This window comes from Orcinus orca, chromosome 15 (assembly GCF_937001465.1).
Source record: "Orcinus orca chromosome 15, mOrcOrc1.1, whole genome shotgun sequence".
NCBI classification, from domain to species: domain Eukaryota; kingdom Metazoa; phylum Chordata; class Mammalia; order Artiodactyla; family Delphinidae; genus Orcinus; species Orcinus orca.
The window spans coordinates 38840206-38866281 of record NC_064573.1 but is presented as its reverse complement, the minus strand read 5'-3'; the positions used below and the strand labels follow the sequence as shown (position 1 = coordinate 38866281).

At 46.5% G+C, this 26076-nt stretch overlaps 1 protein-coding gene across 1 annotated transcript in view; it reads left to right on the top strand.

Annotated features, from left to right (window-relative positions):
* Positions 1–26076, top strand: part of FHOD3 (formin homology 2 domain containing 3) — a 505940-nt gene that overhangs the window by 78330 nt on the left and 401534 nt on the right. The window contains exon 5 of the mRNA XM_049697949.1: positions 11821–11885. Coding sequence (XP_049553906.1) covers positions 11821–11885 — 65 coding nt within the window. The remainder of the gene's footprint in view (positions 1–11820; positions 11886–26076) is intronic.

Genomic DNA, 26076 nt, shown 5'->3' with positions numbered 1-26076 from the left:
ATTCCTGAATGGCATGAACTTGAGCACCAAGACCAGGGTCCTTGGTAGGAACCAGGCAGGTTCTCTGAGGATGCCCCTCCTGTCTCCTGAGTGGTTCCAAGGGCCACAGAAGACCCTGGAAACTGCCATAGGCTGTACACACGTGAAGCGTATCATTATTAAGTCACATCAGATTCTACTCATCATCATTTAAAAAATTGACATTATAAGACTGATAGATTTGAGGAAATCCATTGCTGTAGTTTTTACAAAGTACTTGATAATGACATCCTTTTACTTAACATGTCAGCATTCAGGCTGGATGACAGTCTAATGGGATGACTTCATGTCTCATTGATCAAACAGATCCCAGGAGTGTTATGAGTAGATCACTGCCAATTTGAAAAATGTCTCTAGTGGTGTTGTGCTTGAAGACCATGACCTGTTTGATATTTTTTCTTTCTTATCAAAACTTGACTGGTTTGGAGATGGCAGCTTAGGAAAAAAGTGCTAATATATTAGATAACAATATCAAGAGTTAAGAGTGGAAGAAAATAAAGCTTTGTGGAGCACCTGCTATGCCACCCACTGTGTTAGGCACCTTATTTCACAGTATGTTTGTTTAATAGTTCATTCTGTTAATATCACAAACATGGAATTGGATTTTATCATCTCCATTTTTCATTTGAAACTACCGAGGGCCAGGAGTTAAATCACACGTCCAGGGAGGCAGAGCTGGTAGATGGTGGAGCCACGTTTGAACACAGGTGTGACTGGTTCCCAAGTCTGTGATCTTCCTCCGTCCCAGGAGCTTCTGGGAAATGGCATTTCAGGTTCTCCTGAAGATGTACATACGTACCGGTGGGGACATACGGTTGGTTCCTGCAAGGACATCCTCAGTTCCAGGCTGACACACTGGCTCTAGCTGCAGTAGCACCCACCGCAGGGTTGCTCCGTCACCTGGCCCTGACGCTACAGCTCGCACTGTCAACTCCAGTGTCCAGATGCTGGAAGTCCCTTTGCGGCCGTTCCTGAAGAGCCAGGGAGCCCGCTGCAAGCTCCCTGGAGTGGATCCTGGGGCATTCCTTCTCACTTTGCTCCCTTCTGAACTATCACCTGGCCAGCCATGGGTTCATCTGACAGATGCAGCCTTGATCACATTTCTGCACCACATTTCCACCAGCACGGGATGCTGGGGAAACGAATTATGGCAAGATGAGAAGGCAGGACTCACGATGTGGGAAACTGCAAACAGGGGAAGGTGACCCAAACGATGTCGGGTAGCCGCACATTTGACTGCTGTGTTCCAAACTCACCCCAGACTTTGAAATAGTCTTCATTTGTGGGACCCACCCTTTGTCCTCTGGAACGTACTCAGGGTGATATTCTTCTGTGTCTGGAAGAATGTGAAGAATCTACCTCTACTGATCTCTGGTGGGGAGATCCCCCGTCCCTGGCCTGGGTTGCAGAAGACACGCCAGGATGGTGCTGTCCGCATTGCCGGGTCACCCTAGCGATCCCCAGGTCATTTACCAGCACTGAGCACTGGTGGCACATGGCAAGCTACTGGGAGCTGGCTGGAAGCAGCCTGCCGATGGAGATTTCCTGCACAGGTGGCAGGTGTCTGGGCACATCTGCAGTGTCACTTGCACTGAGTGTCCCTCCTAGGTCCTCTTCTAGAAGCGTGGCACTTGGCAAAGTCTGTGTGCTTGAGAACTCATGTCTCCCTCGAATGGGAGTTAAATTATAATTTCTTCCTAGTTAAGAATTGCCCTGTCGAGGAATGAAAAGGGCAAATGAAACCATTCTTTCTCTTGATGTTTTGGTGTAAATTATAGGAAAATACCCGCTCATGTTGTGGCCATCTCATGAAGATGGGTGGCAGGCTGTATGGAGATGGTGGTGGTGTTGGTACAGTGTGTTCTGAGTCCGTTCTCCTTGTGGAGGAGTTGGTTTCTTTGTTCTTGTCCAATATGCTGCTCTTTTATGCCGGACTAAAATTTAACTTACCCCTTGTTTAGAAGGATCACTCAGACTATAGCTAGTTGGAGAAGAGGAGAAAGACCTTCAAAAGTAGAAGGGCAAAGCAATTATTATGCTAGCAGAGTAGGGCCAGGTCTGTTTATTGCCTTCCAAAGCCAGCGAAGTTAGCAGGCACAGCAGGGTACAGCGGAAGCCAAAGCCCCTGGGTTATTATTCCCGACCCTGCCATCGTGGGACATTGGGCAAGCCACTTTACCTCTGATGGGAGTTTATAAAATTTATTTATAAAATGAGGACAATATTAACCACGCCCATTTCCCTCCTTGTATGAGCAGGGATCCCACCAGGGTCTCTGTTGCCCAAGCAGAGCGTAGCAGAGAGCAGCGCTGCACAGTGGTTAGGGACGTGGGCTTTGCAGTTAGTCTTATGGCTGTGTGGCCACGGGGATGTTACTTCACCTCTCCAAACCTCAGTTTCCTTGTAAGTGGGGTAATATAATCATAATACTGCCTCCTTGGGTTGTTGCAAGGTAAAATGTGATGATGTTATCTAAATGTAAATAGGTAAAATGCATCTAAAACATTAAGCTGGTTCCCAGCATGTAATACAAACCCCAAACTAGTAGCCCTTACTATAATTACGGTCAGAATTTGAGATGATACACTGAAATGGGAATCACCAGAGTTTAGACCTGGGATGGGGTCTATGCAGGTCCATCACTGGGAGATCTCATTGTTTTAGTTGAGAAAACCAAGGTTGGAGACTTACCCACAGGGCAGAGCTGGGCCAGATTCTACCTCCCCAACCCCCCACCCCTGACCTTTCTGCTTAGTCCCACCCTCACTGCCTCTGAAAGGAAACCGGAGCACAGGGAACTGTCACAGAGAAGTGGGGTTGGAGGTTAGCTCTGAAGGTGACAGTGTGGGGCTTTGCAAAGGTAGCAAGGACAGTAGGTTGAGGTGTGGTAGAGCTCAGAGTGGGCCTGAGAAGCACGGGCCTTCAGGGATGCTGTGAGGACCAGTGTGGTTGTTGGACGGGGTGTACGCATCCCCAGGTGCTCCTGACCTGGAGTACCTCAGGGCGCTCACCTTTTCCTCGGCTTGATTCCCCTCGGGCCTGCGCTAGAGGGTCAGCGCTGAGACAGTGCTCATCTCTGATCTTCCTCATCCCGCCACGCCCATTCCTGTCCCCACTGTGTTAGGTAGAGGTGGGGAAGGTCAGATGAAAACCTGTGGCGTGGGGTGGGTAGAGCCACAGTGGGAGGCTTGTGGCTCAGAGATGAAGGATGTGAAGCCTGGACGTGGGAAGGGCTGTGAGGAAGCCCATTCGCAGGGGCAGGTGGGCGTCGACTCTGCCAGCCTTGCAGTGGATGTGCTTGGAGGGACGAAAGGGTTTGGGGAGAGCTCTGGTTTGATTCTTAGACACCTAACTTCTCAGCCTGCAGCTCATGAGCGCCGAGGATCCATGTGTGTGTGTCAGGGGGCAAGAACCCCTGAGATTTCTGCAGTTTGTGGATATGCAGGGTTTTGGGGTGGAGAGGGGTTTCAGCGCCTTTCATCAGATTCTCAAAAGAGTTCTCTACATTCCAGATGTCAAGTTTGAAGGAGTAAGAAGTCATTTTCCCTTCTTACTGTCTGATACAATAGTTAACCTCATCCAGTCACATCTCTGTCCGGTTTCCTCTGCATCTGGACCTGGTAGGATGGGAAATCACCTAAAATACATTTTAAACCTAAATCTAAAAACCAGCTGAACTCAGAGAACCAAACTGAACAACAAACAAAAAACCTGGACAAAAGAGAGATTCTGGTTAGGGTGTGGATGGGACGCAGGGAAGGGTCTCCCCCCACTTTTTCTCGTAAGTGATGATCTGTAGCTGAGAGCGCAGCTGTGTTGTTGTCTGAGGCTCTTTTGGCAAATCATCGAAGGATTAAGGGTCTCCCGTCTTCTCAGTGCGAGGCTAACACTGCCGACCACCAGGCCCTGCTCCGGTCCTGGTGGATGAGAGAACTGGCCCTTTTCAGACAAAAGGTGCCCTGTGGGGCAGGGGGGTGCCTCAGTGCTGAGCTTAATGGAGCAGCCCAGAGGCCCCTGCACACCTGCTCCGGGTCAGTGCTAGGCCAGTGCCTTCAAATACCCTGCGGGAAAGCCGCTTAGGAATGCCCGGACAAGACAGATGAGCTTCCGTGCTGAGTGGACAGTGGAATTGGCATGGCTCTAAGTTCCTTCAAATGCCAGATTGTATGACAGGACAAAGACGGAGTCAAGTAGGAGTGGTGGAGCCCACGTGGGCGCTTGGCTCTATGGTATGGTAGGAGTCAGAAGAGGACTGGCCTGCAGAGAAGGAGCCCTCACAGAACTCCTCCAGTAACAGGGAGGGCGGGGTGAGGGGACAGAACCTTGAACAGGGAGGCTGCAGTCAGTGTGGCCCACTGTGATGGGGGAAGGGAGTGACCTAATGGGTCTGAACCTGGTGGCTGAGGAAGGCGGGTGGACTGGGGCCTGGACCATTGGGGGAATCTGGAGATGTGATACTAGTTGAGCAGAGACAAACAGGAGGATAACATGGACACATGCCATTAGGTGGATAGTGTGTGGACGGTGGACTACTTAGAGAAGTAGTGAGGTTACGGGGGGCAGTTTGGGGAGGGGGAGAAGAGGTTTATACATGTTATTCTGAGGTTATGTCAAGCCACGCTCAAGGTGCAAGGTGGCCAGGTGAGAAAGATTGGCCTGGCACTCAGGTGAGAAACATCAAGGACCAGAGAGACTGGAGGTGACCCCTTGGAGGAAGGGAGTTGAAAACCTAAAACTTCTCTGAAAAAATGAAGTCTGTTTAAAAAAAGAGGTAGATAATTAGGCCGTTTTGAAGACAATATGTTGATTACAAGATGCTCGTAGGAACCCAGCCTCCTTTTACCTTTCTACTCCGCCATCCTGATGACGTAGCTTTCATCTCTCATGCTTCATCATAGTTACAGTATAGCTGCTCTCCCTCCAGCATCTCATCAGGGCAGGAAGTCATGTGTTGGTTAGGGTATAGTTTTCTCTGATGTAACCAAATGGTGGAGTTTAAATATAAAGGTAAAAATTTCTGTTGTGTAAGAGTCGAAATATAGCCAACTTTCCTTGGACTGGTGGAGCAGCCATACCGTCCTGAAAATGAGAATCCCATCTCTGTGTCCAGAGTGATGGCTTTACCTTTTCCCTTCTCATCGGCATCCCAGCTGCCAGGAAGAAGGAAGTGGACATAGGGGGTGAATGTCCCTTCTGTGTGCACATAGCTTTCAGTCACATGCCATTGCCCAGAACTTAGGTCCATGATTATACCATGAATTTTGGGCTTGTGTCCAGCCAACCCTCTACCTTTATTACTAAGGGTATGAGGTCCCTGCCTTAGATGGGAAGAGTGAAGAACAGATGTTGGTGCCAGCTGGGTCTGCCCCCTTTAAAGAGTTTTTCCAGAACCTCCACTAGCAATTTCCGTCTGCAGTTCACTGAAGAGAACTGTGTCATGTGGCCACTCTTAGTAGCTGGGGAGACTGGAAAATATAGTTTTAGGTGGGTACACTGTCACCCCAAACAAAATCAGGTTCTCTTTATAAGACAAAAGGGGGAAAAGCATATCGGTGGGTAACTGGCAATGTCTGCCTCAGCAAGGAGAAAATTTCAAAGAAGGGGCAGTTAAGAACACTATGCCATGGAGAAATCACGTTGTGACAGTACCCAGGCAAGGCCAGGGGTGTAGTAAGGAGGAGATTTGTGGTGTCCTTGGGGAGAGAGGAAGCAGAAGAGTAGTGGGGTGGAGGCAGGTGGAGATAGGTCAAGGGGAGAATGTGGGGCTGAGGAGGAGAGACAGCAGGATTGCGTAGGAGCTGCGAGTTGTGAATGGGTTGAACAGAGACTTCATTCCCACTAGGAGAGACCTGAGGGGGAAAAGCTAAAACTGTAAAACTCTTAGAAGAAAACAGGAGTAAGTCTTTGTTTCTTAGATATGACACCACAAGCACAATATTATCCTATGTTGCAGACAAGGAAGCTGAGACTCACAGAGGCTAAGTAACTTGTCCAGGATCACATAGATGGCTTCAGAGTTTAGCTTTTCACCACTACCATCTCCTAAGGGAGACCAGAATGCATCTGGAGGCTAATGTAGTGGCAACCAGCTCTCTTGGGCTTCGAGCTTCTGAGCAAATTAATCTTCACTAGTACTCTCCTTTTACTAGCTGATGACTGGTCCAAATCCTCTTCATTCCTCAGGCAGAGCATGGGCTGAGTCTCACAGTTTCAGAAGCTTACTAAGAGGACGCTTATCCTGGGGCAGCTGCTGGGGGGCCCCTAATCTCTGCTTCTGCTGCATTGTCCAACGTATGTTTTCTACTGTTGACTGAAATCATAGTTTAGTTCTAATTTGAGTGGAGGAATATTTGGGGGCATCGATTCTGCTGTTGATTGCAAGAAAAAGTCTTCAAGCCTTTGGCTCCATGCCAATCAATAAAATAATGTAAGCACTTGTTCTTACATTATGAAGACTTTATATGTTATTTTTATAAAAATATTTTCTTGAGAGACAGGGACAGGACTGAAACACACGGGTTCAGAACCAACAGACTTGGTTCTGTGGTATTTGGTTACACCAGATCTTTTTCCCAAGGCCATAGACATTATTGCAGGAGAAGCTCAGGTGTTCTGAGAAACCGGGAAGTTGCAGGAAGTTCCTTCAGCGATAGTGCCATCAAGTCCCTGGCATGTGTGCCTCGGCTGGAGTCTCCTTGAACTGAGCAACTATTTTAGTCCTCTCATCACTTGGGTAGCATTGACCTTGGGTATGGGCAGCCGGTTGGCTGTGGCTAGTCTCTGAGGCCTGTGCTACTTTTCTGGCAGTGGCTGTGCTGATAGGAATGGGATCTGGATCTCCGTGGGGAGCTTTAGGTCAAACTAAACTGCCTTTGCCTCTGGGTCACCAGATTCTAGTAACTGATGCACCCCCATTTCACTCTGCTGCAAACAGGCCGACTTGGAAGGAGAGGCTGCTGATACAGCAAGCCAATATCGGGGAGAAAAGGACCATTAAAGTGCTTATGGTGAACACACACTGACAGCCTCCCACTGGTTTCAGTTTTAGAACGTGGACGCTCCATGAAGGCAAATAATCAATGTTTGTATTAGGGTTCTTCAGAGAAATACAACCAATAAGATATGTCTTATCCATCTAGTCTAATCTAGTTTAATCTATCTAATCCAGCTAGGCTGTCTAGAGAGACTTACTTCCAGTAACTGGCTCACACCATTTTGGGGGCTGGCAAGTCTGAAATCTGTAGAGTGGGCCAGCAGGCTGGAAATTCAGGTGAGAATTGATGTTGCAGTCTTTAGTCCAAAATCTGCCCGGCAGGCTAGCAGGCAGGATTTCTGCATTGCTGTCTTGAGGCAGATGATCCTTTGTGGATCGAACATAGAGTCCAGCACGCACTAGTCGCCAGTGAACATGTGTGGAATGAGGGAATGGATGAAGGAACACCCATCTGGGAGGCAGCTTTAGGGAGGTGCTAGGCGTACGGGCTCTGGGGTCAGACTGCCTGGGTTGGGTCCGAGCTCTGTCACTTTCTGTGTGACTTCAGCTATGTCGCATAACTCTTCTGGGCCTCAATTTCCTTACTTTAAAAATGGCAATAATATTACCTACTTCATAGGAGTTTTCTGAAGACTAAATCTGTAGAAAGTACTTAGAACCTCATCTGGCATACGATAAGCATTCCATAAATGTTAACAACTATTATGATTATTATTTTCTGAACCCAGACTGACATAGTATCCCACTGGGGGCAGGGGAAAGTATATCCATGATTATTTAATTTTCCTCTGAAAGTTTTAGCCAGGAAACAGAAGACAAGGGCATATTTACTAGAAAAGTGGGGATAAAGTGATTATTTTAAGATGTATGAAATGATTATTTCCCTGAAAGAAGCCAAGAGAATAAGCCAAACGATTTTTAGAATCCATATTAGCAGCAAGATGGCATATATAGAAGAAATACATAACAATCAGCATTACCCAATTACAAAATATTGTGGTGGAGGGAGGGAAGCTATCAAATTTAAAGGACCTTACGACGGGTGTCGTCTATACATTGATATTTGATATAGATAAATAAAACATGGACATCTTGTAATTCTTGAATTCTTAGAATAAGAATTTGCTAATATTTTCTTAGATATTTTCATCTTAATTTTTTGTGTCCTTTTTTGTTAGATTTTAGTATTGAGGTCAAATCAGTTCTTTAAAAAACCTGGGACACTTTTTATGCTTAGAAAGTGCTGGAGAAGGTGATATAGTGAGGCACTTACACAGCAAAAGGCAGGATGGTGCGGGTGACGGTGGAGTCAGACACTCTGCTTTCAGCCCTGGTCTGTTTCCATCAGCTATGTGACTTTATGCAGGTTACGTCATTACTACAAGTTTGCTTCCCTCATCTGCAAAATGGGCACAACAGTGGTACCTGCGTCAAAGATGAGAGAAAGTAGGGGCTGCAGGGGGAGATGAAGGACAACTTCCGTGGACCTGGCTGCACTCACCATTCCCTGGTTTCTGCTTTGGAAGGCCCCCTCCTTTGCCAGGGACTCCTGGGCTTTGGACCCTCATTCCCTGTTGAGGGACTTCCACAGCCTTTGGTCCCCAATTCCACTCAGGTTTCTTTCATTGTAGGATTTTGTGTACAGGGGCAGGCAGGGAAGGAGGTGAATATATTGAAGCAGAGGAATTATAAGTGATAAAACTACTTAAAAATAGGCCTTTTTTGTTCTATGCTCTCCTAAATTCTATTAGGGTTTAACTTAACCAGTCTGATTGCCTGGTTTCTCAATGTACAAACATTGAAAAATGCAGAAAAGATGATACCTCCAGAGTGGTGTGCTGATGGCTTCCTCAGAAACACTGTCCTAGTTCTTATGCAGGTGCCTGGATCCCTTGTGACCAGTCCTTGTGGGACTGGTCAGTCTCCAGTCCTTGTGGGACTGGAGAATTCTGTGGGAAAACTGAAGCACTTCCTCAAAATGCAACTTTGCGGTTGTTTGAAGATAAAAGTGGGGGCTATCAATGGGCCCTTGTGAACTTCTCTAGAACTTTTGAGGAATTCTGAAATATTTTCTCCTGCCATCTCGTGCTTCTTCCCCTCTGGGCATCTAAAGCATGTATTTTGTCTACTGTCCATTTGGTATTTATTTTTGATTCATAACTGCTGATAACATGAGTTACAAAAAAATCTTCCAGATTAAAGAACTTTGGGTTTGCTGTTTCTAATAGTTAGGGGCTGGCCGTCATCAGGGGTTCACTGGTTTCTGCTCCCAGCTGAGCCCCTGGCTCAGCACTGGGTGAGGCTGCAAGCCTGGTGGCTACTGCCCCCACCCCAGAATACCTTTCCTGGGAATTCACACAAAAGGCTGTTCAGCAGCTCAGTTCAGTGCACTAATGGGAACTTTCTTCCTAGTATGATCACAAGAATTGAAGGAATGTCAACATCAGGACTGTCTAGAGAAATTTAATCGAAATGAGATGGCAAAGGAATATGTTCCAGATGAAGGAACAAGATAAAACCCCAGAAGAACAACTAAGTGAAGTGGAGATAGGCAACGTACCTGAGAAAGAGTTCAGAGTAATGATCGTAAAGATGATCCAAGAACTCGGGAAGAGCATGGATGCACAGAGCGAGAAGTTACAAGAAGATTTTAACAAAGAGTCAGAAAATATAAAGAACAACCAAATAGAGTTGAAGAATACAATAACTGAAATGAAAAGTACACTAGAAGGAATCAATAGCAGAATAAATGAGCCCCCCCCCCGCAAAAAAAAAAGAATAAATGAGGCAGAAGAACGAATCATTGAGCTGGAAGACAGAGTGGTGGAAGTCACTGCCACAGAACAGAATAAAGAATGAAAAGAAATGAGGACAGTTTAAGAGACCTCTGGGACAACATCAAATGCACCAACATTCACATTATAGGGGTCCCAGAAGGAGAAGAGAGAGACAAAGGGCCTGAGAAAATATTTGAAGAGATAATAGCTGAAAACTTCCCTAACATGAGAAAGGAAACAGTAACCCAACTCCTGGAGGCACAGAGATTCCCATACAGGATTAACCCAAGGAGGAATATGCTGAGACACATAATAATCAAATTGACAAAAATTAAAGGTAAGGAGAAAATGTTGAAAGCAACAAGGGAAAAGCAACAAATAACACACAAGGGAATCCCCATAAGGTTATCAGCTTACTTTTCAGCAGAAACTCTGCAGGCCAGAAGGGAGTGGCACAATGTATTTAAAGTGATGAGAGGGAAACACCTACAACTAAGAATACTCTACCCAGCAGGGTTCTCATTCAGATTTGATGGAGAAGTCAAAAGCATTACAGACAAGCAAAAGCTAAAAGAATTCAGGGCCACCAAACCAGCTTTACAACAAATGCTAAAGGAACTTCTCTAGACAGAAAAGAGGAGGCCACAACTAGAAACAAGAAAAATACCAAATGGAAAAGCTCACCTGTAAAGGACTGTCAAGAGAGAAAAAGATTTTTTCTGTGTGAGGAAGAAAGTTTTGAAGAAGTCTGTGTTTATAGGAATCTCAAACTTGTCTTCTGAAGATGGGTCGAGTGTTGTGTATTTGTGTAAACTCGAGGCTAGTACCTTGCACGTAGTTTAACTAAAAAGGAGGGCTTGGCTGCATTTGAAGGGACTGTGAATGCAGATTCTCTGCCCACGAGGAGCTGCCGGGTTGCAGGCTGCTGCATGTTTTTGTAGGACCATGCAAGTGGTTTTCTTTTCTCCTTTAAAAGAATCAAAAAAAATTTTTTTAAACCATACTTTCCCCTCTTATTTGGTCTCAAGAATAAAAAATATGATTGTTTCAGTACTATAATATAATTCCTGTGACTTCATACCACAATATTAAGTGTGCCCTGGTGAGATTTCTGTCCTCTTCTGCTCCAGCACAACCACAAAACCAGGAAGCGGGAAAGTACTGCGAGACTGGTATACATGAAGCCCTGATGGGGAGGGAACTCAGCCACTGAGCTGGTTACCCGCTCCTGTGCTGGTTCCTGGCTCCATTTTACCTTTGTCCACTGGCTTCCCCCTTTCTTCAAACCTCAAAGCCTTTGCTACCCTAGGTAGCCAGGACTCATGTTCTCCCCATTTATCTTCTCTCGTCTGCTCTGGGCTTCGGTCCTTCTCTGTAAAAGCGGGCTGAGCCCTCATGGGAGGAGAACTGGGGAGGGGGCCGTCCTTTTCCTTCCTTTATAAGAAGTGAAGTGAAAGGAAGCAAAGATGAGACAAGGTGTGGTGTACCTTGACATTCTGCTGACAAATAGCCTACACGCCCCCTTTGCTGACTCCTGTCTTCAGGGAAAAGCCATGTCTTGAATTGATACACAGCAAAACAGCTCTTTCTGATTACCCCACTATGTGTGTCCTTTCCCGATATGCAAAAACCTGTAAAAATAGCCATGGGAATGATCAAGCAGATTTGTGCTGTTACATTCCAGGGATTTCACTTCATGGGCACAGATTTTAAAAATTTCCCAACATGGTCAGGCATGAGTACACGGAACTCTGTGGAGTGGACCGGGTTTGGCAGTGAAATGTGTGTGCCAGTCCAACAGAGTCAGACTTCATTGTTTTATTTCCTGTAAAACCCTGTGACGTCACAGCGTTTCAGGATACATTGTTGTTCTGTGTAGGTTCCTGCTTATCGAGAGCCTCTACCAGGTGTGGGTGTCCGAGGCGAACCGTCAAGTTGATTGACAGCAGGTAGGGTCACCCTGTTGACTCCTCTGATGCCCATGTATGTTTTGTCTCCTGTCTCCATTAGGCGGGGCAAGAAGCACAGCATCATCCTAAGGACACAGCTGTCCGTGAGGGTCCACGCCTGCATCGGTGAGTGACATCTGCCGGAGGGGATGCTTGTCATCTGCCCTCAGTGATGAAACGTGATGATTAATGCCACTTACGGGAATGAAATGCAATAGTCACCATTTTGCTATCTGTGCTGGGGTTAGCCCCTGTCATATATTGTTAGAGATTTGAGGGAAGCAGTTTCTGGCAAGGTTTGGAAACCCTGTCTCATTCTGGCTGCCTTTGCTGTTTGGTTCGTGAACAGAGCTCGAGGTAAGACAGACACATCGGTGATGAGGTTCTTTTTGGCAATGCTGGGAGAGATGGGGTTCTTCCTGGGGCTGAGCCAGTGTGAACCTCCAGCCAGTTGAAGTGACCTTTTTTTTTTTAAAATTTATTTTTTTATACAGCAGGTTCTTATGAGTCACCCATTTTATACACATCAGTGTATACATGTCAATCCCAATATGAAGTGACCTTTACATGCCTTCTGGTGGCTCTCTGCAGCTCCCTGTGGGGAAGTGGGGCCTGAAGCTCCAGGCTGTGGTCTCAGGAGATTCAAGGGAAGCCTCAGGTCAGTGCAGGACAGGGCACACGTGGATGCAGAGCAATACGGTGTTGAGCGGACGTATTTGTGGTTCAGATGGCTTGCCTGCGGTCACTCGGGAAACCCCACTGACGCCCATTCCTGCAGCCATTGATTTTCCGGGACCCATTGCTTTCCCCATTATACACGTGGGCTGAATGGTAACAAAAGTGGTAATTTATGCTAAGTAGACAGTCTCCATGGGAAGGTGTCCTCCTGGCATTGGGCCAAGTTGAGGCAAGTATGTAATATAAAAAGGAAAAAGAAAGGAACTAAATTTCATTTTATGCATAGAAGTTTTCCATATCTGAGTCATTTTGTGTTTATTTAATACATGTTGTGGTCTTAATTCAGGCCTGTAATTAGCAGAGCATCAATCATCCTGTCGAGGCCCAGTCTACACCTGGAGTGTGGCATGCATGGGTGGAGTGGAGGGAATCGTTTCTGGCTCCTCTTCTTTCTCCCTGCTTTCCTGTTGGAGACCCAGGGATGGGATGAGGGAACAGCTGGATGTGGAGGGGAAGCTGTGTAATTTTACTTCATTTGGTGTGAAGTGGGTGAGGCTGCAGGTGTCCCGAGGGACAGTGTTTGTCTTACTCTGTGGTTGGCCAGTAATTGTGTAGCCGACATGTAAACCTCAGGGGCTGGAGGGTCAGGGCGTCAGGAGGGTTCGTGATCTCGTTGGAGACAAAACGAGATCTGTAGGACCTTCATTACTGACCCTGCTCCTCAACTGCCTGTAGCACTGAGTGACCTTAAAATATGCACCAAAATATGCTTTCTTTGTTACTTGCTTTATATTTTTCAAATGATTTTATGTGTATAAATCATGTCTGCCTGAAGAAAAAGCCTGTGACCTATGACTTTGGATAAATTCCCTTCTGACCCTCATCCTGGATCTGGGACGAATCCAGGCACATACTCTGTGCTGAATACAACCAATACTGAATGTTGGTTGAAATATAGCTGATAACCCGTTGAGATATGGGACATGAGTATGAATTGGTATTTCCCAGGAAAAAGCAGATTTACGCTCAAACTGGCTAGATCAAAATCCTAACGAGCTAACTACCTTTTAACAAAATTCATTCTTTGGCAGTATACACTTAAAATGTTTGAAGTACAGGGTTTTTCTAACCAGCTTCCACATTATTGACTCACCGCATTAAGTGGTGTATTGTTCTATGGTCCCATGTCATGCATGTAAACACACATCTCATCTCCATGGCACCTGAGCCCCAGCAGCCAGTCCAGCCCACTCTCTCTCAGGACGCCCAGGTCTTCCTATTTGAAGGGTTAAACTGGGTGCTGGCGGGATCAGCGTGTTTGTTCTCAAACCTGCTTATGCCAGTTGCACTTACTATTGGAATTATGTAATTTAATGAAATGGGATGTGAACGTTTTAGAAACTGATTAAGTACAGGTATACAAAGTCACTACTGTGAGTATATTGGAAAAGATTCAAAATTAGTTACTACAAAAGCATTTCTGTCAACATGAGTGGGTTGTGATAACTACAGAAGGTGGGGGAATGTTGTAAAAATCCAGAAGGATTCTAGTCTTTGTAAGTTCTAAGACACTGAGATTGGGAATCATAGACTATATTATGTGAGTGGTTCATGAAGGAAGGTCCACGGGGAGTCCCATTAGACCTTTATTCAAAGAAAGGTCATGCCCCAAATGATGTGAGGGTGCATCTCCTGTGCTGTGTGCCTGGCAACCAACTGTGTCTCATCCCAGAGAAGCAGGACGGTCAGTCACCATGGCTGCAAGTTAAAGTCTTAAGGTGTGTATGTGTCATTTTTAAAAGATTTCTGCTTTAATCAGTTTTCACCGTTAATTAGTTCAGGCCTGAGTGTGTTGGATGAGAGGATTTGACTGTGTGAATTAACATCAATGCCCAAGAAGGCAAAGTTCTTCCTTTGTATTAAAAAACCCTCTTTCCCCTTCCACTTCCTGTTATTGGCAAGATCTGGAATAGATTTATTATAATAGCATTAAATATTACCCTTTGGTTTATGTGTAGACAAAGGAATGTATGCATCGTATGTGTGATGTACCAGCCCCCATTGGGACATATTCTTTCCCGTTCCAAATGGCAATATTAGATGAGATTTCTTTGGGATTAAAAAAAAAAAAAAACCAAACCGGGAACAATCTTCAGTTGAAATGGCAAAGGAAAGCATGACAGGGGGAGAAAACCTTTTTCACATCAGTTGGTTGGGTCCTTGTTTCCTTTCAAGGTATTTCCCCTCTTCACCATCTAAGAAATGATTGAGTGATTATAGGCATGGGACAGTGACTGCTGTCTTAGGCCTAGCACTATACGCAGCTCCCCCAAAGACCTACCTTCCCACTGCACGATTGGACCGGAAGGATCCAGGATCACCTTAGGCTCATGGGCTTAAAATGCTGTCAAGTAAATTTCTCCAAAATAATGTTTTCTTCACCCTATATTCTCTTCTCCTTTGTCCCTGTTTTAATTAAGTATAGAATGTTTAGAATCCAGGACAGCGTGTGGATGAATTGGAGGAGACATGCCTTTGGAATTCTCCAGTGTTACCTTTGGAACTCTGTACCCATTGGGATGAGAGTGGAGTGGAGCCTTCGTGGTGAGCAACCAGGCAAACCTCATGAGAAATGAAGGCCACGGGGCACTGCTTTGATGGTCCCCGCAAGCAGCCGAGACAGGTCTTTGCTGATAGTAGGAAGCTGGAATGAGATTTTGGTACCGAGAGAGGCCTCAAGCTTTTTGTACCTCTGTGCTCCTCTCCACTGTATTACTTTGCACATTTTTAGTATGACTACTTTTTTTTTTTAAACCTGATTTTTTTTCTTTTTTAAAAAATTTGTTGGCTGTGTTGGGTCTTTGTTGCTGCACGTGGGCTTTCTCTAGTTGCAGCGAGTGGGGGCTACTCTTTGTTGCGGTGCGCAGGCTTCTCATTGCGGTGGCTTCTCTTGTTGTGGAGCACGGGCTCTAGGTACGCGGACTTCAGTAGTTGCAGCACTCGGGCTCAGTGGTTGCAGCACCAGGGCTCTAGGGCGCACAGGCTTCAGTAGTTGTGGCATACGGGCTCAGTAGTTGTGGTTCGCGGCCTCTAGAGCGCAGGCTCAGTAGTTGTGGCACATGGGCTTAGTTGCTCCGCAGCATGTGGAATCTTCCCGGACCAGGGATCGAACCCGTGTCCCCTGCATTGGCAGGCGGATTCTTCACCACTGCGTCACCAGGGAAGTCTCTAGTATGACCACTTGATGTAACATAAGGTAGCAAACAGTGCATACCTTGCTTTCTTAATCTAGCTTCAGCCCCTCAAAAAAACAATGGTCATATTGTGGGCATGAACTTAACAGATATAAATAAAGAAATCTATGACCGGTATGTGAAGTCTGCATTTAATGAGGTTAGCTAGAGAAAATAAATTTTTTGGTCCTAGCAAGTGATCCTGTTGCCAGACACCAGAAAAATGTTCAGAGGGCCAACTGGCTCTGATGACTAAGTCTCATAATGAAGAGAAAAGGAGTGGAAGAATTGTGGAGTAAGGAATGGAATTGAGAATTTAAAAAAAAAATAAGGTTTGAAGTCATTAGAATCCTAAAGTTAATATCTGAGTGTTTTCTACCAGCTGACTTCAAAGGCATTTTGTTCGGCTTAAAACCTCTGTGCTTCAGTTGTCTGAAGCAAACCCTGTCTTCTCATCAAGAAAATGAACCCTGTTGATTGATCCTCTGGGACTCATAATGCTGGCACTTTTTTTTAAAATTTTTCTGCAGTACGCGGGCCTCTCACTTTAAATTTTTCTGCAGTACGCGGGCCTCTCACTGCTGTGGCCTCCCCCGTTGCGGAGCACAGTCTCCGGACGCGCAGGCCCAGCGGCCATGGCTCACGGGCCCAGCCGCTCCGCGGCATGTGGGATCTTCCCGGACTGGGGCACGAACCCGCGTCCCCTGCATCGGCAGGCGTACTCTCAACCACTGCACCACCAGGGAAGCCCTGGCACTTTTAAGCATCCAGCATTGAGTTAAACAAAAGGATAAAAAATTGGCTGAAGATTCCCAAGTGTCATTGGTGCTCGTAGTCAGGAAGAACAGCCCAGTGCAAAGCGTCTTTAGACTTTTTAGAGGCATTTCCCCCAAACCTCTGAGATGATGAGGTCTGCCCGTAAGATAGAGGTGAGCTCGGCAGAAGCTGGCAAGGTGGCCGAAGGGATTAAGCTCTCCACGAGATGAGTCTCATCTCTCATTAAAGGTCAAATCACAGGGATAAAGATATTTTTTAAGCCAAGAAAACCACGTAGGAGAAGACTGCTTCATCCACTGATCAGAAATGTAGTCATTTTCCAGCAACAGAAACATCAACAGAGCGAGGCATCAGTATATCATTTGCAAAGCATTTTCCTCTCGCAGGCAAAGTCATGCAGCTGTGTGCTCTGCACTACTCTGTCACAGCAAAGAGCCGAATGACAAACAGTGGAGCATTTCTTCAAGAACCTTCTAGTACAAGAGTGACTGTGGGGATTCAGCTCATGTGCCAGCCAATGTAGAGAAGGTGGCTCCCTGGGCACAGTGTTGAGAAGGATCCTGAGGCTATGTGGCGTCTAATGGGGAAGGACCCTGTCTCAGTGCCGGCTTTCACTGGCGGTGATGGAGGTAGTGTGTGAGTGTGTGTGGTGCAGACAGCAGCTCAGGGGCTCCTGGTGAGGTACAGTTTCTGTCCAGTGTCTGAACCCCCTCTAGCTATGGTGTAAAGGGCCCTGGGCTTCTGCGTGCAGAGGGTGGGGAATGGAGCCGTGATCCCTGAGCCCTGCCATCAACCCACCTTGTTTCCAGTCCCTTTCTCAGGTTCTGCCTTGCTTCTTATGCCTGTGAATACGAGCAGGGCTCCTCCGTCCTCTCCACCTTGCCGAGCTTTCTGACTGACTGTCTTTCCCTCTCTGCTCAGTGTGAGCTGGGCCCTCCAGGCCCTGCAGGGAGGCTCCCCTCCAGCTACCTCTTCCCATGTTACCCTCACCCCTCAGGCGGGTTGCTGAGTGTCACCTGGATTCCCATGTGGTCCTTACTGCTTCTTGATGTGGACTCTTTGGGGCTCCCATGAAAACTAGGCCTTCTGCTAACATCAGAATGCCTTTTTGACGCTCTTGGGCCTAGTAGCACCCGGGTGGTGCTTCTGTATTAGCTAATAAAGAAGAGGAGCCCCTGGCACCGTGGATGCAGAGGCACTGTGGCCTGTGCAGTGACACGCATTAGCTTGGATGACCAGCCCGTCTGGGTGCTGGGGTGGAGGCCTGCACAGGTGCTGCTGGCGCCCTGTTGCCCGAGGTGGCAGGGCCCCCACTGTCCTGGGTATCTGCAGGAACAGAGTAGAACAGTCTGTTCTCTGAGCAGGAGACACCTCCAGAGTCATTCCTTCCCCTCTTGGGCCCCCTGCCGATCTTCCTCTGACTCTAGGTCTTGGACCTGGGCTTCTTGCTGACTGTGTCCCGCATCCCACAGGAGGCTGGTTCTGTTCTTGTCCTGCCTCTGCAGCCTTGGGTTAGGGGTGGGGTTCCCTCCCCTAACATCCCCCTGTTTGTGGATGTCACAGTGGCCAAACTCACAGTGTCCTGACCAAACTCTTCGCTAGTGGGTTTAGGTGCAGTGGGTCACATTCCTGTTTTCTGTCCTTTGCTGTAGGGATCCAGTGATTCTCCATAAACCCTGGAACCCACTCCCATTCCTGCTGTCTTTCTGCGGAGCCCTGAGTGGCTGGCGGTGGTCTTGGCACAAGACGGGCCTGGGTTTGAAATCCTGAGTCTCCCTTTGCAGAAGGAGATTGGTGCCTGTATTTTTTTTTAAAACCTCCTCCCTTTTATACCCCAGCAAGTCCGTGACCCATTTTTGCCCAGAGTTCTGCACTCTAGGTAAAAACAAGCTCTCTGGATTAATCAGATTAAACACTTCTTATCATCTGCTTCCTATTAATCTGTCTCAGCTCCCAGATGACAGACCCCACAGGATGTCCACGTGTCTAGAAGGCCGTTGGGTCTGGGCTGGGGGAGGTCGGCTTGTCAGCCTCTCCCCACTCTGTGTGTAGGGTGGCTCCTCTAAGGTGCCTTACGGTCAAACGGTGATTGACAGATGTGCCCCCTCCCCGACAAAAACAGAAGAAAGGATATGGGAAGGATGTGAAACATACCACTAGCTTGTCAAACAACATATCTGTCACAAATGCTATAGAGTAGATAGATAGATCAGGAAGGATTTGTTGCCAAAAATTTAAAAACAGCTAGAGAATGAATTTAAAGAATTGCTCTACCATCTGCAGACATGCAGGTAAACATAAATATGGGGGTGAATAAAGAAAAGGAGACACAAACGTATGAGAGAGCACGAGAACCTTCCAGGTACAGCTGGAAACTCAGGTCAGCTATGGAAATTAAGAGGCATCAAGAAAGGGAATATGGACACGAGCAAATGTGAGTTGCACAGGCAAGAAAAGCAGGTGTATCAGGGTCCCTTTTGGCAGGTTTATTTCGTGTTTGTGCTCTCCACCCCTGACCCAAGAATTTTACCTTATTTAAATGATTTATTCATTGCCCCTATAGGACTTTGTTAACTCTCCTCTCTAAGGATCTCTAGATGTTGAATGATAGAATTTGAATGTTGCCTTGGAACCATTATCATTGTCTTTGCTCTGCATTGTCCTAGTGAAATTCTAGCCAACAAAAAAATTGACACTGGAGAATGTAGTCGTACTGGTGGAGACACCTGTAGCAGATGTTATAAGACAAGTTTAAACCATGTGCTGCCAGTTAGACTCCAAACAGGGGTTGTTCTAGAAAACAACCCCTGGTAAAGAAGCCACCGTGCTTTCGATTTCTTCAAGAGTGTCCTAGGACTTTCCTGGTGGTACAGTGGTTAAGAATCTGCCTACCAATGCAGGGGACACGGTTCGATTCCTGGTCTGGGAAGATCCCAAATGTCGCGGAGCAACTAAGCCGGTGAGCCGCAACTACTGAACCTGCGCTCTAGAGCCCGTGAGCCACAACTACTGAGCCCACGTGCCACAGCTTCTGAAACCCACGTGCCTAGAGCCCATGCTCTGCAACAAGAGAAGCCACCGCGATGAGAAGCTCACACACCACAAGGAAGAATAGCCCCACTCGCCGCAACTAGAGGAAGCCCGCGTGCAGCAGTGAAGACCCAACATAGCCCAAAATTAATTAATTAATTAATTATTTAAAAAAGAGTGTCTTTCCTATAATGCTTTCCACTCACAGGTCTGCCCCGCATGTGGGGTGCAATGCAAACTCTTGTTCCTGGCTCCCTGCGCTTGTGCCGATCCCCGTGAAGAGACAGACTCGTTCTTACCATGGATCAATAAAAGTGTATGTCAGGAAACAAATGCTTTGTCTCATTACTAGAGACATTGATATCCAGAGGGCTTGGGAGCTGAAAAGTAAGATGGATGGCTTGCAAGTGTCCTGCTACATGGAGATTCTCCAGGGATTGGGTGTACACTCATGTACTTTTCAGGTCTTTCCGAGAGACTTGGAGAAAACAGATTTTTGGGGAGGCGGATTCTTTGGGCATTTTACCAATTTCTGTTGTGTTAGAAATACCTAATGGGAAGTATTTTAACTTGGAAAAAAACACATGGAAAGCATTAGTAGTTCAGCAAAACATGCAGCCAGTTGAAGATTTAATTCAAAGGAGAAAAAAAGGTGTTGGAGAATTTGTTAAAGTGCTGTTGGTCTCCAGTTCACATAATAGAGTAATAGCGACGAAATGGCAAAGGAGAAAATTAAGGTTAGTATAACTGAAATCTTGTTAGCATCACTGAAAAGAACAAATTCTGTTGTTAATTATACCCAGAGGTGATATGATGTATCTGTATCCTAGTAACTGCACTGTGATGGTGTGGGCAGGAAGGGGGTGTACTTTACAAGGATGTAGGGGAATCTTTGTGGGACGAAGTATAGTGCTAGGTGTGCATTTAACACTTTAGTCATTTCCTAGTCTTTTAGAAAGCCTCCACTTTAGATTCAATGGTCAACTTAATAACAGTCTTAAAATTAGATAATGCAGCTACCAGTATTTCAAAAGTTGTAAAATGCTACAGAGATGATTAGTTTGAGAAGAACTAACCCTAACCCTAAACTGTAGATTGTTTATCTCAGCCATTTAAAAAAGGTCATGTGAACCACGTTCACTGAATGACACCGTTGCAGTTTTTCCTTTCTCACCCACGTTTCACGGACCCTCACTAGCCCTCCTGAGCCTCGGGAGGGGCTGAGACAGGTGGGCATTTTCTCAAGGCCACGTGCTTGGGAGGTGCAGGGAGTAAGGCTTGACGCTCTCGATTCCCTGACTGGTGGTCTTTGCCCTGGCCTGCTGCTTCTCTTTTTAGGCCATTTTATATAGTCTTTAGCCCTTTTCTAGATATGTGATTGCAGATACCAATGCAACTTTCTGGTTTGAAAAGTCTGAGAAAGGCTGCCGAAACATCTAAGGTAACATTTTCCCTAAGTGAAGTTTCACCAGGCTTCAAAGGACGGTCTTGCAGTCGAGTTCCCGTGTGCTTCGCAGATTGTCTTAGGGAAAAGCAAACAGCCAAGAGAAATGGATCTCACCCTTCAAGAGCTGACCACGTTTAGTAATGCAGTTAAAATCCCTTCTTCTGAGCTGGGCTGCCGACTCCTGGAGATGGAGTTGGAGCTTCTGGGTCCCTTCCAGGCTACATCCTGACCCACTGGACACACGGCCTCTCGTTTTGGGCTTCGTGTTGGGAAGTCCCTGGAAATGGTTGCCTCTGGCTTTAGGAGCTGCCCAAAAGGAACAGAAGGGCTCTGGGCTGGAAGCCATGAGTCTTCCTGTTCCTGGTTTGGAGATCTGGTTCTTATCTGGGAAGATCTATGAGGTAGGGATTCTGTGTCGGGTAGAAGCTACCTCTTGAGTATTGAAGGTGAACTGTTTTGTGTCCAGCCTACAGAAGCTGACCTCAAATTATTTGTTGAGTAAATAAAGCCTCTTGTGATATTGTGGTTTGTATTAAGAAATGTGTATTTGGTCTTCATCCTGTTTCTGGCACAGAGCTCCTAAAGCCCTTGGAATTTCCTAAGTGATGAGAGCAACAAAGATGTTTTTTGTTATATTAACAAGGTGACTTTTGGACCCCCATCTAGGGATGGGGGCTGGTTGCCAGTGGAGCCAACCATGTGATTAGAGGGTTGGAACTTTCTGATTTACCTCCTGACCTTTGGGGAGATAAGAGGGGCTGGAGGTTGAATGAATCACCAGTGGGCAATGATCTAATCAGTCATGAACATATAATGAAGCCTCCATTAAAAACCCCAAAAGGATGGGTTCAGAGAACTTCTGGGTTGGTGAACCCATGGAGATTCAGGGAGAGTGGCAGGCGAGAAGAGGGCTTGGAAGATCCTTGCCCTTTCTCTTTCCTTTGCCCTGTGCATCTTTTCCATGTGGCTGTTCCTGAGTTACATCCTTCTCTAATGAACTGGTGACCTAGTGAGTAAAATGTTTCTCTAAGTTCTGTGAGCTGCTGTAGCAAATTAATCAAACCCAAGGAGTGGTTCATTGGAACCTCTGATCTATTGCTGGTTGATCAGAAGCATGGGTGACAACCTGGACCTGGGATTGGCCTCTGAAGTGGGGTGGGGGCAGTCTTGTGGGACCACTTGTAGGACAACTACTGAGCCCAGGTAGATAGTGTCAGCATTGAGGTGAATTGTAGGACACCCAGCTGGTGGGCTGAGGATTGCTTGCTGGTGTGGGGAACACACACACACACACACACACACACACACACACACACACACGTTGGAATTGGGTCCAGGAACCCAAAAGAGCCACTGAGAAGACTGCAGAACTGACGTGTATTTAAGTTTAATTCGTTTGCTTCAGAAATGAATTTCTTTGGTATTTTCTCAGAAAGAAGAATAAAAGGCAGTAAATAGAATGTGAAAGTAAATAGAAAGTAACAAAGCTGTGAAAGTGGGTAGAATGTCATTTAAAGAGTGTTTTCAGGAGGACTGTCAGTTCTGTGAGGTCTTGTGTGAAGCTGGAGAGACACAGTCCGTGGTTGCTCATGGCCTGGGTGCTAGGCAGAGCGATGTGAGTGGGACCTGAGGGGCCACTCGCTCCCTCTACCCTGGGTGGTCTGGACCCCCCGTGGAGCTGTGACCTTTAAGTCTGGGTCCTGTGGTTGGAGGTAAGATGGTGGTGATTTGGGCTAACGACCTGATATAAGACTCCTCTGGGGAACAGAGCCTGCATCACTTCTTTTAAGGAATGAGGTGGGATGCTCCTGGCCCCAAATGTAACAAGCTGATGACAGACCATTGAAGAACAAATGAAGGAGACGGTGAAACGTCATGAAGGGTGATCGTGGATGTTCCCGTGACCAGTGGTCGAGTGTGCCTCAGTGGGCATGCTGGTTCCGATTGTTCAGAGTGGGTGTAGCCAAGGCCTGGCGGGTGACCCATGCAGGTGGCATATGACGACTTTTGAGAGCCCTTCTAGCCCGACTGTCCCCTGTTCTTTGGCAGTCTCCTTCCTGGGTGAGTGAGGTGTGTGCCCTAGATGTCACCTAGGGATGGATGGATGGATGGATGGAAAGAGCACAGGGATTTAGGTCTGAAGATTTTGTCTGAAAGCAGATTCAATGTCATTATGAATCACACTGCTCTCCCTGCCACGGCGCCGTTGTCCAGGGAAGGAGGACAAATGCTGGCTTTGCCTGGGGTGTTTTGGGGGGCATTTTGCTGCATCTGAGTCACCCCCAGGCCCTGTCAGCTGCCACTATTGAGCACCTGCTTTGTGCAGGGTGCTTGACATAGGTTATGTCATTTATCGTCCTGACACATTTGTTATCCTTACTTTACAGAAGAAGAAAGTGAGATTCAAAGACGTTTGGTAGCTTGCCCAGCGACAGAGGGCTGGACAGCAGAGCTGGATTCAAATCCACATCTGTCCACTGTTGAATGGAAGAGTACAGTTTTGTTACTTTTTACCAAGTTTTTCTTTTATAAAAGCAGAAAGGGCAATTTCCACTGCATTCCCTTCCCACCAGACACTAAGTGAAGTGCTCTGTAGATATTATCTCCTTTAATCCTCACAACAACCTCTGAGGGGGATTACTGTTCCCATTTAACATAGGAGGAGACTGAGGCACTCGTGGTCTGATTGCTTGGCCAAGGTGCTGAGGGGAGTATATGACAGAGCTGAGATACTCACCGGGTCTTCCTGACTCCAGGGCCTGCCCTCGCGCTAGCTGGCCTTGATCGGGTGCTCACCGTGCTCCAGGCCTCTGCTGAGCCCTTCGAGAGAACACAGGCTCTAGAGTCAGACCTGCCTCTGAGGAGCTGTGTGACCTTCAGCAAGTAACCTCACCTCTCTGAGCCTCCATGTCCTCATTTATCAAGAGGGAATGATACCATCTCCTTAAAGCATCATTATGAGGATTAAATATTTCACTGGTGCTGGATCCAGTTTTTAAAAACAAAGCTTATATCGTGTATTGATTTGTGGGCTCAGAGAACGGGTATGTGCTTTAGAATCAGACAAATTGGGGTTTGAATGCCAGCCCTGCCTCTGTGTGTCTATGAGTAGGTTACTCAACCCTTTGAGGTCTATCTGCTTATTTGTGACAGAGAGGACAAGGGGGTCCTGGTGCCTGCTCCCTGGCAGTGATGTAAATATTTATGGAGATAGTGTGTGTACAGGCCCAAGCATGGTGCCCAACACGTGCTACCTGGGGTAAATGGTGGTGAATATCATCATCATTTTCACAAAGTTTGTGTTTTGTTGCTTTACAGCTTGTTAGAGCAACATTGAAATGTAATTATCCAGTGGTTCTTAAAGGAAATTACCTTTAGGGTGTCTGATTTATTCTCAGACAGGACTGACTTGTATGCAATGCATGTCTTCTCTCCAATTCTTGAATGACCCTATGTTCCTTATCCAGAACTGGATCTCAGGGTTGTATTAAATGTTAAAATGCAACAATGAATTGTAGAACTCTTAAATATGAAACGCAACTAATACTGAACTAATGTATTCAAAGTATGTTTTACCCGCTGCCCTTTTCTGATTGGCAGATTTGAAACTATAGGTCAGTAAATTTCCATTAACATTCTCTTTGATATTACACAATGGAGTTGGCCAACCCGAGAAATGAAGGGCCACTCTGAGTCTTATGTAGCTAGTGACATTGGGGTCATTTTTGTGGTTCTCTTCTCTTTAATTATCCTGGTTTTGATACATTTTTGAATGCTTCAGTTTTGGCAGACATCAAATAGCATGTTTACTGAAAAACTCTCATCTTCATTGAAATGAAGTGGGTTTTGTGTTAGTGAAGGCAGCTTTTCTCCCCCATTCTTTGTGTTCCCAGATCGTGTTCTCCAGAAGGGACTGCTGAAATAGAGGATAAAGCTTCTCAGAAATCAGACAGTCAAATGTATGAAAAGAAATAAAAACCCCATAACATAATGCCTAGTGCTAGTTACATTGTATCATAATTTTAGGGTTGAAAAATTATGCTCTAAGCACCATAAAAGTAGTAAAAAAAATTCTATATGAGTTGACATTTACAAAATGCTCGGAGATGAGCTGTTCCAATTGTATCTAAAAATACAATCAGTATGTTTGTTAACAACTATACTAGTGATGGTAAACTTTCAGTACACATATAACAGTGATATTGTCAACTGACTCAGTATCCTGGGGATTTTAAAAAATGACTTGTTTGGCCTAGGTTTCTTTAAACAGCTGTCCCATGATGTCATGTGCTGGCCTCTCCTGCCCCTAATTTCCCTGCAGTAAGCTGGTGGCGCAGGGCGCCTGGGTGTGGGGAGTGGGTGATTGGGTTGGTGAGGGTGATATGGGTGGCCTTTGTCCCCTTCACCAGGAGTTGGCTCCGAGGACTCTGAGGCCACCAGGAAGCAGTGCAGAGTGCCACGGAGTGCTTTGCACTTCATCAGAAAGCCAGAAAAACAATTACCAGCTCATTAGGGACTCTACAGAGGAGCTCACAAAGCTGCCTGGCTAGGGATTGCCAAGGCTGGGTGAATCACTGATGTAATTTGTGCTGTAGATTTTTTTTTTTTTGCGGTACATGGGCCTCTCACTGTTGTGGCCTCTCCCGTTGCGGAGCACAGGCTCCGGATGCGCGGCTCGGCGGCCATGGCTCACGGGCCCAGCCGCTCCACGGCATGTGGGATCTTCCCAGACCGGGGCACGAACCCGTGTCCCCTGCATCGGCAGGCGGACTCTCAACCACTGCGCCACCAGGGAAGCCCTGTGCTGTAGATTTTTTTATTTTTGGATAGAAGATAGATAGTGAAGTCTTGAAGAGAGGTGTGTCTGTTGAGATGGCCTCCCAGAATGCCTGAAACAACTCAGGCCAGGCTTCTTGAGGGCAGAGTACTGGTATGTGCCCACTGCAGGTATCTGGATGGGGGAGTCAGGGGCAGCTCTCTAATCTGTTGCATTGATCCATATGTCTGTTTTTTTGCCGATACCATGTGCTGTTTTGATTACTGTACCTTAATAGTATTGTCTGAAGTCTGGAAGCAGTTCCCTCTACTCTTGATTCTAACTGGAAGCTGTGTGCTTGAAGTTTCCAGCTCTTCCCTGAGTGCTGGATCTATT